The sequence below is a fragment of the Suricata suricatta genome, chromosome 5, assembly GCF_006229205.1.
Source record: "Suricata suricatta isolate VVHF042 chromosome 5, meerkat_22Aug2017_6uvM2_HiC, whole genome shotgun sequence".
NCBI classification, from domain to species: Eukaryota; Metazoa; Chordata; class Mammalia; order Carnivora; family Herpestidae; genus Suricata; species Suricata suricatta.
This window is the reverse complement of record NC_043704.1, coordinates 124,089,080-124,111,571: the sequence shown is the minus strand read 5'-3', so window position 1 is coordinate 124,111,571 and position 22,492 is coordinate 124,089,080. Positions and strand designations below refer to the sequence as shown.

Sequence of the window (22,492 nt, the reverse complement as noted above, 5' to 3'; positions counted from 1 at the left end):
GAAAGCCTACAAATCTACAATTTATGTTAAGAAGTAATGTATTAGCTTAGCAATTGGATTTTTATAATTTTCAAAAAGATGGGTATACTTCCATGATGTGGGGTGCAAAAAAGAGAAAGATATAATAATACACTAAAGTGGTCAACAGGCAGATCTCTAGTAAATTCAAATTTTAATGATCATATAGAGAACGGGGGCAAAAAGCTACAAACCTAAGGGTTTATGAGTAGCAAATAACTACTAGCTCTCAAAAAGATTACAGTTTATAATTAGAAGTACAAAAACTGCTAACGATCATAATAATTTTGGATAAGGCTCACTTCTTAAAACCAATACAGTATTATTCAGGGATGTAAAGGAAAAACCATGGTACATTCATATTTATCCATCCAAACATAATGTTTAGACATTATGTGAGGAAGCCATCTCAGATTTCTTTCACTTAGGTATCTCTCTATATCCTATGTTTGCTTTGTAATTTGTACATCTATCGCTACAGTAATTGTGCTGAGGTTTTATGATCCAGTGGGAAGAGCTAAGCTTGGACACTAGACAAACCTAGAATCAAATTCCAGTTTTTGCTATTCAAAATAGTTCTGTGACCTTGGAAAGTTACTTAACCTCTTTGAGACTTATTTTCCTTAGCTGTAAATGTTATTTCCTACCTCACAGGATTACTGTTACCAACAAACATAATTGAAAAGCCTCAGAACAGTGTCTCATATATAAATGGCACAGAACATAGGCAGACACTCATTACTACCATGTTACATTATATTATGTTTGCATTTCAGTTTCTCTATTAACCTGTAAGCTCCTTTAGTGCAGAAATCATGTTTTATTTAAATCTCTGGCTATCAGCACAGTGTTCATACTGCAGTTGTTCAGCAAAACGTGATGAATTACTATATTATACCTAGAAGCATACTATACCTAAACATGGATAAAGATGCAAGTGGACCAATGGCACACACAATATTCTGAACATGAGTAAAACGTTTTAAAACACTATCTGACACAACAACAAGGTAAAAACACATAAACTGAGAAGTCTGCCTGTCATAAAGATTTCTGAGCAATGCTGTTTTAGAGGGTCAGGAACAAAATGGAGCTTAAGGAAAGCAAACAGCCAGGAAGGTCAGTACCTACCTAAATCCTGTTATAGGAAGAATGGTTTAAAACCCTTCAGCATTTTCTTACTGCCCTCAGGGAAAAATTCAAGCTTCTCACACAGCATATAGTCACTAATGACACTTTCTTTAAATCTTATTTCTTGTTCCACTTTCCTAAGCAATCTCTGTTGTTACATCAAATTAGTTGCATTTCCACCAAAGAATTCACATTCTTTTGTCTCTACATGAAGTTCAATTGGCCCACAAGTCCTCCCACTACTTCTTTCTGTACTAATTTATGCTTAGTATCTTAGACTTAGTTCAGAAGTCACTTCTAAGCAGTTTCCATTAACCGTTATTATTTCTTTAGAATTGGGTGTCTGTTTTATATATTTCCAGGAACCCCTATACATACCTTGATTATAGATAATGCAACTGTCTAACTGTTGAGAGTCTTCAGCTTTAGCCTACTTTAGAACAGGAATTTAAAATATCTTTGTTAACTTTAGTGCCTGGCAGGTGGCATGGTATACAGTAGGCATACTTATAAAAATGTCTTGAAGAGATGTCATAAGGAAAAGATTAGATTTCTTCTAATCTCTTCTACCAAGAGAGTCTATAAGGATTCATGGAAATAAAAAGGTGTTCTTTCAATAAATGTGAGGATCTCCCACGTTATGGGGTCGACATAATAAAACAGATTGACAAAAAGCTTATACTTCTATAAGAGAGAGAAACTTTAAATATATCAGAAAATCATCAACAATATACAGGTAAAAACTGTCAATTTTAGGTTCTGTTCTCATCTTTTCATTTTAATTGCAAATTTCTCTGCCACTTAGATGGAAGGAGAAAAATAAGGATATGAAGCTATACCTTCATGTAGTGTTTAAAGATGTCTGCAGCTGCATGCATGTCAACAATATCATAAATGATAAGTTTGCTGAAGGCAGCAAGTAGATTCCGTCTTTTATGTAAGGCCTCAATTTTATTAGCTTCATCTTCTTCATCGCCCTCTAACCACAGAAAATAAATTGGTTATGAACTCTGGCCCCTTATACAAGGTAAAACAATATAGATAATCTGTATTATCAAACACTGGCTTATAACTTTACAAATAGTACAATTCAGTTTTAGATAAGATAAAAATTGTTAAACTGATCATTGTAGGGTGTTATATTTAGTTACACTTACTAAACTTTTAATAGGTACCAAGGTTCCTATTTTTCAAGAGATTGTCACAGCAAAGACTGTGTAAGACAAGCAAACCATACACGCATTCTTTTTCTGATATCTTTATCATGATAAACTGTTGTCTGCCAACCTTAAAAATGCTATCTCTTCTCATTTCAATATTCTCTACATGCTATTAGCTATATTTTAGTAGAGAAGAAATTTCTGGAAATGTTTAAGACACAGGAAAAAAAGTTTTCTTTTAGAAAAAATATGCAGGAAGTAATGTAAATGTATAAAGGTGTTAGTTTTCAGTGTCTGTCCTAAACATGGATTACATTATCAGCATGATATATATTTTGCAAAGCATTTAGGCACATACACATTTTTTTTAAAACAAACCTTGCTATCAAATACTTTCCAAAGGAGAAGTGTTTCTTCCTCAGTTTTTTAATTCTCAGGCCCCACTGGCTTGTCTATTTTTGATCCCAGAAACAATTTCTTCACAAGGCTCCGGATGTTAACATGTTAACATGTTTTTTAGGCTCTGTACTGACTCTCCCATGTCTTGGCCTGCCCTTACTTGGGGAGTGTTCTTTCTTTTCTTCTTCACATGTACATATTCATACAAGAACTTATTCAACTTTTCTCTTCCCTTTTCATTAATTACTCCTGCTATGAAGCACCAAAGCTTTGAGAAGTTGGAAATTTTTTTGCTGAAGACAAGTAGTAGGTAAATTTTATCTCTCGTGATTAAAATGGAATCTAGAGTTGTTTCACAATCGATTATTTTCTAAAATGTGCTATTAAGAACACTCTAACCGCACCAGATATATCTGCAGATCAGATATGCTACAGATCTTAAACAGCTGAAATCATTTATTTCACAAATATCCTATATAACACTTATATACAATTATTTATATTCAGTCTAATTATGCAATGTTACCATTATGCAGGTTCAGCAAAATTTGACTGGTAAGGTTTGCTAACAGTCTTTTAGCACTTAGTATTTTAGAGTAACATTCTGTTAAGTGATAAATGATGCTTCTCAGGAAGAGAAAGGAACTTGGATGCTTTCCTTTAGAAAAACTGTGAACCTGGACATAGTTCAATTAGGAACACATCTATCTTACATATACATTTTACACACGCAGGAAATAAGAAATGTACACATTTTTTGTAGTATAATTTATAATAGCAGAAGACTGGAAACTAGGGGTGCCTGGGTGGCTCAGTCTGTTAAGTGTCTGACTTTAGCTCAGGTCATTATCTCACAGTTCATGAATTCGAACCCCACCTTGGGCTTTGTACTGACAGTTCAGAGCCTGGAGCCTGCTTCAGATTCTGTTTCCCTCTCTCTACCCCTCCCTTGCTCACACTTGCGCATGTTCTTTCTCTCTAAAAATGAATAAACATTAACAACAACAAAAAAGATTGGAAACTAGCCTAACATCAATCAATAGGAGATGAATGACATAAATTATGCTATAAACAATGAAATACTATGTAGCTGTTGGAAAAAGAATAAAGAAGCTCTGTATGTAGTGACAGGGAAAGACCTCTGGGGTACTATTCTAAAGGAGGGAGACTTTCACTGTGTACATTTTTATTCTTATTGGTTCCTGAACTATATGAATGTATTAACTCTTTTTTAAAAGAAAGAAATCCTAGTACTTTTTAGGACTGACTTTGAATTTTTTCCTAATATCTTCTAGGATTGGCAAAAAAAAAAAAAAAGGATTAATATTGATAAGATAATAACTACAAATACCCATGCTCTGGTTCTCTTCATCTTGGTCAATGAAAACATGATCCATCACAAAACTGAGGAGTTCAGATTGGAGTCCAGTATCTGGATTAAACACCAAAGGCTGGAGGCCTTCCCTGCCACCTGTCATTAACTGGTGGCTAAATATCATCAGAAGATCACAGAGTAACATGAAAGCCTAGAATACAATGGGAATTAATTCATCAGTAATGTAATATACAAATATAACTAGAGATCAATGTTAATGAAAACAAACTAAATGCACTTCAATAACAATATCATTAACAGAATTTGAGTACTTAAATTAGTTTTAATTTCCAAACTTACTGAAACTTTTTCTCATTAAATACTAGTCCCATTTAAGACTTCTCCTCCTTAAATTGAATCTTCCTATCTTTGACTCGGCTGTATTAACTCAAAAACAGTTAAGAGATTTTAACTTGAACTTTAAAAAATGACTTAAAGCCAACTCTGGAAATACAAAATTAATAGAATAAATTATGACAGCGGTCAGAAATCAATTATATACTTCTTAATCAAATAATAAGCATAAATCTTAAGGCAAACTGTATTATTCAACAAATTACAATGCAGTACTCTAAACCTTAAAGTTATTATTTAAGGATTCTGCTTTTAAAAAATCTAATGTAGGTGCACCTGTGTGACTCAGTTGGTTAAGTGTCCAACTTCAGCTTAGGTCATGATCTCATGGTTCATGGGTTTGAGCCCTGCATCAGGCTCTGTACTGACAGGTCAGAGCCTGGAGCCTGCTTTGGAGTCTATGTCTCCCTCTCTTTCTCCGCTCTTCCCCAGCTTGTGCTCTTTCTCTCTCAAAAATAAATAAATAAACTTAAAAAAGAAAACTAACTTAAAAAAATAAACCCTCTCAGTAGGTTTAAAACTGAATTTAAGACCATTCACATAAAACCACTATATGAAAGCTTGCCAACAAGTTCAATCACATAAGGGAAATTTCAATACATTTCTCTAAAGAGACAGTTATAGTTAAAGTCAAATTTGCCCTATTTAATGGACAGTATGAAATAAGTCTGTTACCAGTTTACTATAACTGAATGATTCTGTTGTGGGATAACTGAGGGCTCTGATAACTCGAAACAATTCACTTACCGCATTATAAATCTTTATTTCTATAGGGAAACACAGTTTTGGTATGTATTTGGAGTTGACTGCATACTTGGCTGTCCACCTTCAGCATGAATCATGGCAGTTCATGCTCTGACTATGCCATGATGAACTACTAAATATCTAAAGATATTGAGAAAGAGTCACTTGAAAAGGGGAGCATAAGGAGAATCCAGGCGGATGGATATAGATCTGTATATCTATATCTATGTATTTATCTATCTACTGAGGCTATAGTTTTGGATATCACCAGTGATGATGCACAAATAATGAATTTTTGGTTTAAAAGTCCTAAGCTAGGTAGTTTTAGACACCACTCATTTATGGGGTTCAGCAGGTTTAGAGAAGACCATCTCTGTTCTCATTTAAGTTAGATGCTGATAAAACAGATAACTAATAGATGTGATAACCTACTTAGAAGGGATAGCAACGTGTAAGTACTACAGTACTCCAATTAACTAGACATTTTCTAGACCAACATTATGATGAAAATAAACAATATGGAAAAAAGTATTCTCTCTTATATAAAACAGTATTTGGGCTGTGCTGTCCTTCCCAAGGATTGAGGAGTCTGCTGAATCAATGGGATATACCCACCTGCACTCCTACTATCCAGGTGCAGGGAGACCTGATTCTGTTACCAAAGGCTGCACAGCCCTCTTCTCTGGATATACTATATCTCTTTTATGTGTACTCCTCAAACAGGTGACTGTTTGAGGGGATGATGTTGACAGAGTTTGGATATGTGGGCTGAAGGGTTTACATGTATGTGTGAGAAGTTCTTCCTGGTGTGATGAGAAGAGGGTGAGGTCAGAAGATGATGGACCACAGCCCAGTTTCAACCCTCCCAGTTTTGGGATAGAATTCCTGGAATGAGGAATTTTGGAAGTAGGTCATTATAATAGTGTATTTGTCTAGGTAAAAAGACATATCACAAATTTGTTAGCTTACTTTGTTAAGTTAAATATTTAGACATCCATACTTTTGTCCCAGGTTCCATAAATGTTAGGGATAGATCTGTATGTTAAGAATTGTCATAAAAAAATCGACAACTTACTGTTCTTCAATGCATTTAGTTATTTTTATTGAAAGCTTTTAACTGGTAATTTCTTACCTGTTCCTTCACTGGAGTATTAACATTAGATAGGCACTGTTGGCAAACAGCCAAAAAGGATTTCACTGTTTTCCTCAATACCAACAAATCCTCCTGTAAGACACATCCAAATTTACAAGCATAAATTACAATATCCTATAAACCTGATCCAGAAGAAATAATAAATGGAAAATAGCCCATTGGTTTACTGTTAAGGAAATCCAGAAAGCCAAAATTATTGTTGGGAACCAAATCATATAGTTATTTCCTAGTTATCCTAATGGAAGGGGTATAATCCCAAACACTCAATTCTATTTAGCTATGGAATGCTCAGTATGATTTCCTCCAACATATTTTCCTTTATAAATATGTTTTACTTGGGTTAATATTAAAGTTGTTCGTCATTACAAAATACATACTAGTTGGTAGTAAGGTGATGGGGCAGAGCAGCACCCTGAAAAAATCAATTAAGCAACAAATGTGCACTGAATTTCCCCCACATTCTCAGCACTTTTCAAAATGTCTAGAGAAGAAAAATAAATGCTTTTTAAGAAAAATAATTTTAAAACAGTGTCTATGCCCTCCAAGAGTTAACATCCTGGCAAAGAATTAGGGTAATCACAGAACAATTAAGTGTTCAAAATTTTTTTGCATTAACTCTAATTGTAGCAGAGAGAGCTGAGCTGAAGGGACTTTTATAAGAGGATGGGCTTTAATTTAAAATTGAATGAGTGAACAGGATTTAATTAGATGGCCATATAATATTCGATGTGAAACATTTAAAAAGTATAAAAGGAAATTTAAATTTATCAAGCACCTAAATGTGTCAGGCACTGGTTTGAGGGCATACTGTTACATAATCTAACATTTATATTGATTAGTAGTAGTCATTATTAGCAAGAGTTGAAGCCAGGACTGCCTGATATCAGAGCTCATATTCTCACTAATGAAGAAGACACATGAGATAATTCAGTATTACATCGATGTTTAAAATAGTAATGAAGAGTAATTAAATTAGGCTGATGTGGAAATCACTTCTACAAAGTATTCTAGTACTAAACATCTTAAAGCTACTCTTCGTACAGATGACAGTACTAATTCCTTTTGGTGATCTTCACATCCCAAATAAAGATACTTAAAAAATTACACACATTTCCTTTTGCTATACTGAGTGTAGTATTTGTAAGAAGGAATAAGGTCATTTTGTGCAGAATAGTAAAAAGAATACTGTCTTGAAAACATTAAATGTTCTTGCAGATAAACATCCAATAGCCAAAACTCAACATTCTTTGACCTCTAATTTCAAAGAGTCATTATACATTAGGGGAAACAGACAAGAGAACAGTCGGCTGCAACAGAATGTAAGAAGTACTAAGTTGGAAAGCCTAATCCAGAGTCAAAAGTAGTAACAGAAGAGCTCCCAAAGAAGATAATATGTAAGCTGAGCTCTGAACAACAACTAAAAATTATTCAGCTATATAGAAAAAGGTATCCCAGAGGGCACAAAATGTTCAAAAAACTGAATGTGCTTTTGAAAGGCTGTTAATTTATTGTGACTGGGACACAAATAGGGAGGAGAGTAGCTGAAGAGGAAGAAAGGATCCATTTCCATTTAAATGGGATATCATTTAAAGTTCCATGTTGTATCATATGGTTATTACCCTACTGGCAATAAGGAACTACTGTAGAAGAATTTTCATTATGAGAGCGCTATACTTTTGTTTTGAAGAATATTATAAGCAGAATGAAGAATGATATGGAATAGGGAGGTTGATAATAATAAATACAAGCTTCTGCTGAGTGCTAATTATGTACTAAGAACTGTGTCCTATGGGCCATAAATTTAAATCTCACAATCACCATATGAAATAAGTGTTAATATTCCTTTTTTACCAATGAGGAAACTGAACTTCAGAACACCCATGGATTCTAAGTGTTAGGGTAAGGATCCAAACATACGGTTATCTGACTCCTGTGACTCCAAAGTTGTCCATGCTCTTAGTCATTATTCTGTTTCCTTACATATTAACAAAGGCCATAGGAATAATTTAGAATGAGGGCCTGAAAATAAAATGTTGGCAGTAAAGATGTGAATAGACTGAAGAGAAATTAAAGCAGTAGCATAGAATTTAGGAACTAATCAGAATGGGGGCTGTTGATGAATCCTAAATTTCCAGGTAGTCACCTAAGAGGTGGATTATGGTGTATATCACTGAAATAGTTAACCTAATAGCTCAATTTTAGAGATGATGATCTGAGATTCATGAAAAATATTCTATTCATGTTTAGTAGGCAGTTGAATATAGGAGTTCAAAGGCCACGGGAAAGAATTTAAGAAAGAATGAAGATTTGGGAGTCTTCAGCATTTAGATGGCAACAGAAGTGATGGAAGTAGATGAGACTACTCAAGGAGAATTTTTAGAAGGTGGACAAAAGTATCTTGGGGAACACCAACATTTAACAGATGGATGAGAAAGGAGAGCACATGAAGAAAGCTAAGAAATGGTATGAGTAGGAATAAAAACCAGAAAAATTTGGCATATTCTAGAAAGAAAACATTAAAAAAATAGTTTTCTAAAAAAAGTTTGCTTATTAAAGTTTTATTTTGAGAGAGGGCATGAACAGGGGAAGAACAGAGAGAGAGAATCTCAAGCGGACTCCAAAGCTTGAATTCACAAACCATGAGATCAAGACCTGAGCTGAAATCAACAGTCAGAGGCTTAACCAACTGAGCCACTCAGGCATGCCTAAATGTTTGTTTATTTTGAGAGAAAGGGTATGCACGTGTTTGAGTGGATAGGAGGGACAGAGAAAGAGAGAGGAAGAGAGACAATTCCAAGCAGGCTCCATGCTGTCAGCAGAGCTGGACATGGGCGTAATCTCACAAACCATGAGCCAAAATCAAGAGTTGGATGCTTAACCAAATGAGCCATCCACGTGACCCAAAAAATGTTAAGAAAAAAAAATTACAAATGGAGGTAATAATTTAATAGTGACAAGTGCCATAACAGAAAAGACAAGCTAAGAATTAGAAAGTACCCCATAAAACATGATGAAGTTGTGAGTGACCTTGGGGAGAAAATTTTCAATGGAATTAGAAAGGCCGAAGTCAGACTGCAGTGGAAATCTTCCATTTTCTTGAATGAAAGAAAAAAGCAACTTTTTCAAAAAAGTTTGTAAAGAGTCAAAAAAAAAAAAAAGGGATGGCTGCTAGAGAGGTCTTTGGAGGCTGACGAAGGAGCTCCCTCACTTTGGTTTTTGTCGGTCTTTTTAATAGAAAGAAATTGACAATGTTTGCTGAATAAATAACTGAAAGAAAAACAAAAAGCCATGATACTGACTAGCTACATGATCTTCACCAATTATTTTATGTCTCAGGATTAAAGAGTTTAAAATTCTATAAACAAGACATAAACTATGAGATTCTATGGTATTTTGTGATTCTGCTGATTTCACTCATAGACACTCAAATGAGAAAAGACAGGTGCTAGGCGGTAAACCTCCCAGTATTCAAAGGATGAATGCTCACTGTTCCATTGCTAGTACCTATAATAGTGCTTGGCACAGGCAGGTGTTTAATAAATACTTACTAAATGAAATGCAAGTATACATAATACAGATGATATCACAATCCTAGGGTCAATGTGCCATATCTTCATTTTATCAAACTTCTAAACAGTTTTTAAAAAATGATGCTCCCTTATTTCCTTAAATTTCTTGGTTAGTGTGCAAAGAAGCAGTCTAGGCAATTAGCTTTCTTTAGAGTTGGAAGCCAAGTATTCCTTTAAAGGTCAATCATAAAACAGATGTGTCATCTGTAAAATGTCTTCTTTTGAAGAATTGTAAGTTTAACATCACAACTAAGTAAGCAACCAACCGATGACTAACCAGTATAAGTATTTTAAGAAACTGGAAATGGGAAGCAACCAAGAAAACAGAAGTTAAAGAAAGGCCTTTAGCAGTAAAGTTTGGACTAGATTTGGATGCAACTTAAATATTACCTGAGTGTTCAAGAAAGTTAATTTATTTGTAGTCAGTTAGATTCCATTAAGAGAAATGTAATTACCAATAGGTTTAGGTAAATGGGCAGAGATACTGTATATTTTAAGTAATCTTATATGGTCAATCCCTTTAAACAGCTGGGAAGAGAGTTTAAGTTCTGGTGGATTTCAGAATACAGTGCTTTTATTCACTCTACAATATTTCATATGATTTAAATAGTTGGAATGATGATTCCAAACGCTGTGATTGTGCTAAGTTAAGGCAGGTAACCACTTCTGGGATATGGGGTAATAAATATTTTGAGAAAACTTCAGGATGTTAAATCAAAACTTTAAAAGAGGTTGAGGGTTTGCCAGCTTAAAGCTTGAGCATTAAGATAAGTTTCACAGAATGGGCTTTATTCTTTTCTTTTTTACAGTTTATTGTCAAGTTGGTTTCCATGTAACACACAGTCCTCATGCCAACAAATGCCCTCTTCCATGGAATGGGCTTTATTCTTAATGTCTCTTGAAAAACAAGAATAGATGATATTCAAAAGGATAAGAAAAAATAAGAATATAAAAATATTCTAAATAGGGCCAATAATAAGAGCTTAGTTTAAAACCACAAAAATTAGTACATTTACTTGAAGTCCTTTAAACTATAATCATTGAGGTGGCTCAGCTGTTTAAGTGTCTGACTTTTGGTTTCAGCTCAGGCCATGATCTTACAGTTCATGAATTTGTGCTTCATGTTGGGCTCTTGCAGACAGTGTAGAAGCTGCTTGGGATTTTCTCTCCCTCTCTTTCGCTCTCTCTGCCTCTCCCCAACTCTCTCTCTCTCTCAAAATAAATAAATAAACTTAATAAACCATTGGCTGTTTTAAAATTTGAGAAACCTTGTTATATTCTACATATTCTGGAATGAAATACCTTCTCTTTTGTTGTAATAGCTGTAAAGTCATTATGAAAAAAATTAAGTATGTTTAACTTACAATGAATAAACAGGTGCATTTTGTATGTGGTTATTTTTCTGGGCTAGAATTCAATAATAATAAGGTTAACATTTACTGGCACTTACTGTGTACCAGGCACTAATCTAAGCTTTCCATGAATATATTAAACTAATCCTCATAACTGTGGTGGGTATTGATATTATTATCACTCCCATTTTATACATGAAGAAACAGGCAGAGATGTTAAATGCAGGCCCAAAGACCAAAGCAGTTTGCCTCTAGTCTGTGCTCTTAACCATTTTGCTATAATAACTTTTTTCTATAAAATGAGAAAATTACTATGTTGAGGAAACAGGCATTATAGATGTAAGATATCTGAAACTCAAATTATTCAAGCATATTTATATATGAACAAAAAAACCCAGTCAACTCAATGGACTTTGAAAAACAACCCAAGAACACAATATGCTGATTATCCAGACTGCAATTTTAAGAAACTAGAATGTTTAGAGAGTACCTCTATAACTTTTAACAGATTGGATTTTATTTATAAATTCCCTTTCTAGCTGGAGTACCTGAATTACAGAGGTGAGAACTAAAGACAGAGAATGAATAGAAGAGTAATTTGCTACTTAGTGCAAAATAAGCTATAGATATACTAAGCATATGGTACTTCTTTTCAAATACTTTTTCTTAAATGAAACAGTATTGTCTCTTATTTTCACAAAGCAGCTTAGCATCATGAACAATTTTCCCTAAAGTAGCTATGGAAAGGAATTCAAATGGGTCAGGTGATAATATTATACTGAGACTTAAGTTATAATATCTTGGGGCTAGATTCTTTCATATTCATTTTGCAAGCTGCTTCACTAGCCAGGCCAAACTTTTTTTTTTTTTTTTTTTTTTTGGTTTTTTTCCTGGTATTACTGAAACCAAAAATTTCAAGCAATTAAGATCTTTTACACCCTCGTTGGCAAATTGTCAACAATGAAAAATGCTGAATAAGGCTGGCATAATTAAGATGGTGAATTTATCATATAAGCCATAGTAGAAAGAAGTTTTCTCAAAGGTACTAAAAGTTTCAAAGTTGACTTACTCTAACAGCTTAAGAAGAAAAACTGATCTTAAATGTAGACAGTCCCCTAAGAGACAAGTATCTCGACATGATCATGGTCGGTGGAGAAAGGTCACAGTTTAGTTCCTACACACACAAACACGTAGCTACTAAAGATTTGAGATACATTATGGTAGATTTTGTCCTCCATCTGTATTTCAGAGTAATGTGGAAAGTCAACTTTGTCACTTTGGTCCTAATAGTCACTATTTCCCCCCCATAACTCTGACTTCTCCTTTAGCTTCCTTCATCTTTGTACACTACAGTAAATGAGTGGTTCCTTTTTATTATGTATCACAATTTTACACGTCTAGAGAAAGACTTATTTTAGCTGTCCTTTTATCCATTGCTATGAAATACTCCTTAAGATAACCATAGCCAGAAACTGAAGCCACAGAAATATTAGCAGCACCTACATAAAATTAGTAGTATATAACTACATATTACCTGACAGATACACATTTTTAGAATAGTCAGAAACAGAACAGAAAAGTTGTAAAATAAGGATCAGGCCCAGGTCAAAGGTGTCAGGATATGAAAACAAAGCCTGTAAAGAATTTGGTGATCACTTTTCATGACAAAGAAGGGCAAAAGACTAGTTAACCAGAAAAGACAAACAGGATTATTGACAAAGTCTGGGAAACAAGACCATGGGGTTACCTTACAAAGCCAGGAATTGGCAAACTTTTTGTGTAAAGGGTCAGACAGTAATATTTTAGGCTCCATCAGCCATACAGTATCTATCCCAGCCACTTAACTATGACACTTAATATAAATTAGCATATAAATAATGTACTGTAAATACATATAGCACATAAATTAATGAACATGGCTGTGTTCCATTAAAACTTTATTATAAAAACAGGGGTCAGGCCACATTTTGCCCACGGGCCATAGTATGCCCAGTCTGTACTGGACTATAAACTCTTTGAAGCATAACTTGTGTTATGTTTACCTGTATTTAGCACCCTTACTAACACATAGTGAGGCTCATTATTTTTCAGCACAATAAGTCATTATTCACATTAAATATGATAAAAACAAATGAAACTATATTCATTCACTTGGGACACATCAGTGAGCAAGAGACATAGTAAAAAGTGTCACGACTGTAGTGGAGTAAACACTATGTTTAAAACTGCTTTCTTATATGAATAGCTGCTACTAGCTTCTCTTTTGGGGGATGGGGATAGGGTGTGCCACTTCTGTGAATACACAGTAAATTAACTATTGAATATTTAAACCCTAAATGTAATACCTAGTTTTCAGTGTTGTTGCTGTTCTTGGTAATTTGAATCCCCACCTGCTGACTCTTACTATTGCCTCAGACTAACCCATTTATGATCCAGGAACCCTTAAGCTGTCTACAGTAGTTCTAAAACATATTCTTCTGACATCCTTCCTAGAGGGTACCAAGGTGAAAGAAGTTAAAGGAGGAATCAGAGGGGCAGGGGAAAAGTAGCAACTATTAGGACCAAAGTGAGAGACCGGAATTCCCAATCATTCCAAGATACAGATGGAGAACTAAAATCTACCATGCTTTCTCTACACTAGCTACTGAGCGTATTTACATACCTCCACAGCCTTAGATAATTGTTCCTTTAGTATCCATTCTTGGTTGTGAAAGGGAAGATTAGGAAAGCATAGACAAGGACTGCAGTTTGATGCTTTCAAAACAACAGTTGTTGTTTGCTAAAACACTTCTTTCAACTAAATATTCCCAACACCCTTATCCAGCACATACCCATACCCATTAGGAAACTCAAGTTTAAAGGTGAAGTAACTTGGTTATCTTTGCCACAGGAGGTAAGAAATGGCACCAAAATTTGAACTTAGATTTAATTCCAAAGACCATTCTCCAATACAAAAAATTCTGGAAATACACCCTATTTATAAACTACAAGTTTCTTATATATATGAACTGGGTATGTGACAAGAAGTCATCTAACAAATACCTAGAAATTTTAGAATGGCTGCTGGAAAAAACATTTTTAAAACAAAAAGCCTATTGTAGGAAGGAAAAGGCATTATGGTATCAGGGTATAAAGTAGAATATAAAACACCCATTTCCTTTCTATTCAAATAAATGGACAGGAAAGTAAACTTCTTTTACCATTAATTCTGGTGAGGCAAATCTCCAATCTCTGTAGTAGAAAGTGGCAAGTGTTATGTTGTATTTAAACATTCTTAAAACTACTTTAGATCTTGGGTAAGCTCAGTTAAAACGTACTTTTACATTATAATAATTGTTACTTAGAATAGATCTTCTTGGTCCTGGCTTACTACTTATCTGAAAGGCATTAAATATGTTAAGGAGTTTCAGTATTTATAAATTAGGGGCTTTAAAGACCACTGTCCCTGTGTAAGCAGAAATAGCATCTGATTGGCTAGGCTAGTAAAGCTTGAGGAAGCTTTACATGGTCTTTCCCTACCAGATGGCAATTTTCAAAACTGGAGGCCCAGGAGGAATATGGTTGCAAACAGCATATAATTCTTAATGGAATATTATAATCATGGCTTGTAAGTTCTCTTCTAAGTTAAATATATTTACCTCTGATTCCAGAGGTTTTTAGAAGTCACATAAAATTTTGGAGAAATTTAGAATTTGGTATAAACAATCATCTACTTCAATATTCCAGATTTTTTTTTCTTCAAAGAACACTCTGAGAGCTGAACAAGAAATGGGTATTAAACAAGACCTGGAATTTTCTACCTTAACTTTCCTCGACCAGTCAATTAACTACTTGAGATAGGACATAATATTAATAAAAATGTAACTATCAAAAAATGACTCTGAAGTCTTGGAACAATCAAAAGGAAAGGCTTTAAATTAACTAGATAGTTACTGAGGATAGAATTCTCATGAAAAAAAGGTAGGGGCTAAAGATTTAAGAAGAAAAGAATGAAGTAAAATGGTTATATGCTACTAAAAATTTGTTCCTAGAGAGACAACTATTATTTCCATTCTTGGCCCCATTCCCTCCCTACACAAAGCAGTTAACTCTGAAATGGAGAGGCACTATCTGTATTTTATGTTTCTAGGAATTTGGAGCAAGGTCCCAAATGAGCTAACTCTCTTATTTTTGTTATTCTAAGGGACTGGGAAGGGAAGAGAAAAGAAAGAGGTGTAAAAAGCTGCCTGCAGATGTTTACACATTTAAGCCTATTTCTAGTACATTTCTAAAATTGTATGTTTGTATAGAGAATAGCAAGATTAAACATATCTCCTCACTGAGCTTAGCCACCTTCAGGTTCCACTTTCACCCTAACTCTGTCTTCCCTTCCTCAGTCTGTTTGGAGGTAAACAAGTTGGACTTCGCAGAGGAGACTCTTCAGTCACGAAGGTAATGGAGGAATAAATTTTGCAGCTAAATACTTCAATAATAATTTGACTTATAGCTACCCGAGGGATGTTGACTTTCTTTAACTTAAAAGATCAGGAATAGGGCTGTGGTCCAAAAGGCAGGGATGTTTGCCCCAGGCCCTGTCTACCACTGCCTTAGGAACATGCAGGGTAAGGCAGAGAGCTACAAATTTAAGATTATAGAGAATAGGACAGCTCCTCCCAGGAGGAAAAAAATAGTGAGGATAAATTATAGATCCCCAGGCCAAAAAAGGCAGTAGGGGCATTATATTAGCCCTAACTCTTATTTACCTGGCTCTTTAAATGTCTTTGTATATGTCCAGAAGGAGCTGAAGGAAGAAGGATGTTTTCTGTTAGAGAAGAGAAACTGAAGGCTGCTTCTACAGGACCAGCACTAGGGGGCACCGGAGCAAAGTATACTGAGCATGACCTGTGTGACTGCCAAAGAGCTTCAACTCTGGAAATTAGGGGAACAGAGGAAATACCCATTGGTAAAACCCAATGCACTTCCAATTCAAATAAAGATCTAATCCTATTCTTGATATAGCCTTCTCACATACTTTATTTTATAAAAACTTATAAAAGTTTTCACTGTTGTGTTAAATTATAACTTGAACGTTTTTAAATTTCAAATATAACTACCATTCATAATTTTCTGAATGACAGTGTTCATAACAATAGAGAAAAAAAATTTAGAAAGTACTCTCTGAAAAGCAATTTGGCAATATAAATCAAGCCTTAAAAGTATGTACCATCTTTGACCCAGCAGTTCCATTTCTAAGAATATAATACAGGATGAAACAATGTAAAAACACAGAACAAGCTTTTGCACCAGAATGCCCAGCATGGCATTAATTTTATTTGTTAACATGATAACCTAAATATCCAAGAGATAAAAGTGGTAAAATAAATTATGGTAGAGCTATACAATGGACTATCATGCATACATTAAAAATATTATCTATAAACACTTCTTAATAACTGAAGGAAATGTTGATTGAAGAGGAGACACAAAATTTTATAAACTGTAAACACACTATGATTTCAATAAGACTGAAATATGTTAGAGAAAGTACTGAAAGAAAATACACCAAAATATTAACAGTGGTTATCCACTGAATATATCCAAAAATATATTCAGAAATATATTTTTTACAATGAACAACTACTCAAATAAGAGAGCCCAAATTTATGAAAACCATTCTGCTTTATATTATATGCCAAAACTAATAAACATAATTTATTAATCAAAAACATAAGTGACCGCTTCAGAGATTTAAATGAATTTCTTCTATAAATGCAATAGTGAGTAGAGAAAAACAGACAGTGGTTAGCTGGCTAGCTCTCTCGCTAACAAAATGGTTCATTTCACATTAACATAATTGTTCAACAACAGAAATAAAAAATAATTCATGTAGGAACACTTTTAAGTTGTCTCTAAATGATTACACGTGTTAAAATATATAGACCACAAAGGGCCATTTTATTAAATTTAATTTTTAGAAAACAAATTAGAAGGAAAAATAAGAGTGCGTTACCAAAAGTCCTCTGTATTATACTTTAACTGTAACCCACTGGGCATTACAAACTGAGGCATTCAAAGTCACAGTCACTTCTCATTTAAAAGTATCCTCTTCGGGGATACAGAATGATGAAAACTGGCTATATAACATAACTTCAGTACCAAACTGATTAATTCACATTGTTAGCTGGTGTTCAGCAAGGAGTCAACCAATGTGCCCTTAGAAAATTGTTTAAAACAACAAAACTCTCTAGAACTAGTTGTATTAAAATCTTAATAACAGAAGAATTTAAAAGTGCTAACAGAAGAACTAACTAGATTGAGATTCAAAAGACTTGTGCTCTAAGTTTCAGATCTTACTTAAGTTCCAATTGTTTCTAAGTATCCAGTTCCTTATTATTAAGCACAATGGGGATATCATAATATCCACTTTAGAATTATTAGGAAGATTTAATTAAATTAAAGCATTTAATTCAAGTGACTTACAAAATCACTTGATGTAAAGCATCAACAAATTAATAATAACAGCAATGTCCTCTTCCAGGCCTTATCTACAACAGGTGCCATCAAATCACTTCCAAACTTCCTTATAGCTTTAATATCACATTTATAAAAAACAGAATAATGCTGCTACAGCAAATAAGATACAGGACACATAAGGCATGTTTCTAGTTTTCATTCAAGTTTAAAAACTGTGAGTTCTATATGATAAATCAAAATGTAAGATTAGGATGGAGAATCAAGATGTTTTTATACTAGTGTTTGAAAGTAGCTGTGATAAAATTATCACCATTAGATACCATCATCAATAAAAACAATCCTTCAAACAGTATCAAACGGTATAAAGCAAAAAGTAAATTTCTCTCCTTATGCCTGCCCCCAAAGAATTTCTATTTCCCAGAGTTTACTGTTGAGATTTCTTATATAACTACCCAGACATCTGTAGTTATTAACCTTAGCAGAATGAAGAATTTTAAAGCTAGAAAAAATTGGCCCAATATAATTGTTTTATAAATAAGTAACCTGACACATGTCATTACTTTAGTTGTTATTAATACCTGGAAAGCAATTCACAATAGATAAAATGGTATGACATATGTTACTGATTTTAAAATTATCCAAGGGACTTGCCTCAAGGTTATTTATACAAATTAATGATGTGGCTGGAACTACAGTTAGGAAGCTGATATCAAGTGGGATAGTAATAATAAAGATTAAGTACATACAAAGCTTATGCATTTAAATTTTCAAAGATATCCTACATCATACAGAGGAGAAGAAAGTTTGGCAATTCATGAACTAGTTATTATTATGTATAAAAATCATTACAATTGTTTTAAAAGGAGAAATCTTAGCAATGAAAAATTAATTTTCAAAGTTTTCTTGTATTTTGAAGATTCATGCTTTTAAAGAGTATCACTTAGAGAACTACTTTTAAATTACAATGATTACTGAATATACTTTCGTTTAAAAAATACCAACAACTTCAAAATGAGAAAAAATAATGTGAGAGACACTTAAAGTAAGGAGAATTTCATATATAATATAAATGTACATGAAACAATAAACAGAAATCAACCAAATATAAAGCACCTAAAAGATGCTACAGCATTCTTTCTGGCATAGAGAAAATCTGTGTTGACCACATCAGGTGTACTGTCACTGTAGCAATGACAACTATGAAATCTGTATTGTAACTTATGACAAAAAATGAAGAAATCTTTTATTAGAAGAATGTGTGAGAAATTAAACAGAAAGGTGAGGAATCTCAAAATAATACTATAACAGGATTAAAAAAGAGAAAACTTTCAAAGAAATGGGTTCAAGAATAGAGTCTCACTCCAATTATGGAATATAGTTATAAAAGAACAAAATGGAAATTAAACTAAATAGAGGGATTAACCACCATTAATTATGCTACTTTTTTTTGGGCCAAGTATATATATTTCAAATTTACTTAAATGCAAGTATCAACATCCAGCTAAATTATAACAGCTCAGATAACATAAATAATCTTAGTGGAAAAAAACTGAATACCAAAACCAGATGGAAAAATCAAAATAAAAGTTGAGTAATTGTGTGTAATATACACACTCTTGCTATCAAATTTTAATTTATATATATTCAATCTCCTTTAATTTTACAATATTAAAGAACAATTCACAAACATGAAAATGTTCATACCTTTAAATGACTTTTGTTACTAACAGAAGGTTAACTCTGATTTTTGCTTTTTAAGACGAACATTGTCAATAAAATGGAAAAATGAGGAGGCTAACCAATATATTACTGTTGTTCTAACTGAAAATAAATAAAAACCCTAATTATTTTCTAAAGGCAGAAAAATCCTCAAATTATTAACAGGAAAGAAAAGAATGCTCCATAACAAGCTGTTGGTTCTATGATGAATTATTAACCTTCTTTACTGGTTAAACAGCACCTGTTTAATTAAGATGAGGATATGTAAACATAATATTTTTATTTGGCTCTTTATCAAGTGTTTGCTCTTAATTCATATGTTCAAGTCTTTCTCATTTCATAAAACAACTGAAATATATTTACTTTATATTTGTATCAGATAATTCTAATGTATAAATAGTATTTTTTTGGTCTGATTCTCTTCATGGTTTTGTTCATGGTTTCGCATTTTCTTTTTAGTTGAGTAATCTTTAACATAAGTTCATTTTTCTCAAAATTTTATTTGCCTCTTAGAGGCAAATTCCTTCACAAAGAATTCACATTTGATTCTGTTAGGTGCTTAGAGATATCACAACCACAAATATTTTAAATCAATTTTAATTTAATTTAATTTGCTTTTAATACTTTTTTTAATGGAACACTGAAGAAGTATGACCTATATGAAAACTCATTCATGGTTATAAACTTTCATGAAAGACCTCTATCTTTCAATTTAATCAATGACAAATTTTAAGACAGGCTATTTTCCTTATATTTTCCTCATGAATGGAGTTGGAATGAGCTTATTTCTAATTTACCCGTGTGCTCTTCAGTATCCCAACTTTATCAGGGAGATGTGCTACCTATTAGTTATTCCACCTTGGAAGGGCCTTCAGATTTGTCTAGATTAGACAATATCCTCAAGGTTAATATAAGTAGGCTTTAGGCTTTGGTTTGACTCTCTTAGATCCTAGTTTCACTTAATCTCTGATTTGTATTTCCCTTTTTATTTCAAATGGTCATGGATTTATCTAACAGTTTGTTTTTATCAAGAATGTTGTTTAGTTTGGGCCCCAAAGTGCCATAATTTCATAACTAAGAGCTCTACACAGTATTACCTTAAGTATTATTCTCTTTTAAATAGCAATTCACTTATCAGAGCTCTTGTGGTTTCTACTACAGTTATTTCTTATAAGACTTTTAACTTGGTGTATCTATACAATTCTGCATCTGTTGCTTGAAGAACTGGTTATCTTCCAAAGACGTAAAATATACTTACTCATAGGATAAAGCAAGAATTGAATACAATTATTATACATCTTATTAAAATTATAATTTATTATAATAACTGGTAACATTAAATTATTAAATAATGATTTAAACAAGGTTATTTTGTTTTAGTAATAACCCTTCTGCCTTCAGAAACTCTTACTTACTTTGGAAGGAGAACCATCAGTAATTTTCACCAACTGCCAAAGAATCGAGTAATGGGAACACTGCAGTGCCTGTACGACTATCTGTATCAAATAAAAAAATTCAAACAAATGAGACATAATTTATGTTTGTATAGCATTAAAAGAACAATGATTATCATAGTTTTTTTCTTATAATAAGATTTCAGTCCAAATTTTTGTAGGATTAAGGTGAGAATGTGTAAAATAATATTTAGTTAAAAAAAAAGACAAACCAACATATCTAGAGAATAAAGATACAATGTCTTGATAAATATGGCCCCAAATGACACTATGCTTTAAACAAAAATATACTTTTATGAAAAATTTGTGCAGTCAGATTTTTAAAGGGAAACTGTAGAAATCATTTTTCAAAATTTTATGATTACTTTTGTTTTAAAGCATTTTTACTATGAAATAGAACACTTATACAGAAATGTACATAAAACAACAAATTAATTTAAAGAAAATTACTTATGTAATCACCACCCAGATCAAGAAATAGAACATTACCAACACCTTCTCCCAATATAATGTCTTTTCTCCTCTCTAAAGGTAATAGTCATTTTGACTTACCAGGCAGTAGGTATATTTTATATACTTAAATCTCATTCTCTAAATACAGACCTTATTATGCCTAATTGTGAACATTATATAAATGGAATTATGTAATATAAATATATATTACTTTGAGTCTGATTTCTTTCATTTTAACATTTATAGTTAAAATTAATACATATTGCTGCATATACCTATAGTTCATTATTTCTTGGTCTTGTACTATATTTAGAATATCCTATTTATTCATTCATTCTATTGTTGGTGAGCTTTTACAGTGCTTATAGTTTTAGGCCATCGTGAATACTGCTGCTGTGAACATTCTTATTTTTATATATATGTCTCCTGGTACCCATTATGCATTTGTCTAGCTAAGAGGATCTTGAAAGGTTTTAGTTCTCAGGACCTTTCTACACTCTTAAAAACTACTAAAAAAATTCCTTAATAAAAACCCTAAATTGCTTTTATGTGAGTAATATAACATATTTATCATATTAGAAATTTAAAATAATGCTTCAAATATATATTAGTTCATTTAAAAGTTAAAATAAGAGGGATGCCTGGGTGGCTCAGTTGGTTGTGTCCAACTCTTGGTATCAGCTCAGGTCATGATCTCATGGTCCATGAGTTCAGGCTCCATGTCGGACTCTGCACTGATAGCATGGAGCCTACTTGGGATTCTGCCCCTTCTCTCTACCCCAGAGCAGAGTGCTCTGCCTCTCTTGCTCTCAAAATAAATAAACTTTAAAAAATTAAAATGAACTAATTGTATCATATTAAAGAATACATAGTTCTGAAAAAGCACTAAATTTTCTAAAATGAAAATCATCTAGTGGGAAGAATGGCACTGTTTCACATTTTTGCAAATGTAACGTACAGTTAATAAAAAATGGTTTCAAATCTGCTTCTGCATCTTATTAAAATATGCTATTTTGTTTGAAGCATGTGAAGAAATTCCAGTGTCACAGATTACTGGAAAAGGATTTTTATTTTGGTAGTCTTTGTAGATAAATGTGGGTTTTTTTTGGCATGACACCAATACTTCAATGTACATTTGTGAGATAATGAGAATAAAAG

At 33.0% G+C, this 22,492-nt stretch overlaps 1 protein-coding gene across 4 annotated transcripts in view; it reads right to left on the bottom strand.

Moving 5' to 3' along the window:
- STAG1 (stromal antigen 1) overlaps nt 1-22,492 on the bottom strand; it is a 422,258-nt gene that overhangs the window by 42,174 nt on the left and 357,592 nt on the right. For all 4 annotated transcript variants that reach the window (XM_029940222.1, XM_029940221.1, XM_029940223.1 and 1 more), the window contains 4 exons: nt 20,843-20,923; nt 6,314-6,406; nt 4,060-4,234; nt 1,989-2,128 (listed from right to left, as the gene is read on the bottom strand). In XM_029940222.1, coding sequence (XP_029796082.1) covers nt 1,989-2,128; nt 4,060-4,234; nt 6,314-6,406; nt 20,843-20,923 — 489 coding nt within the window. The remainder of the gene's footprint in view (nt 1-1,988; nt 2,129-4,059; nt 4,235-6,313; nt 6,407-20,842; nt 20,924-22,492) is intronic.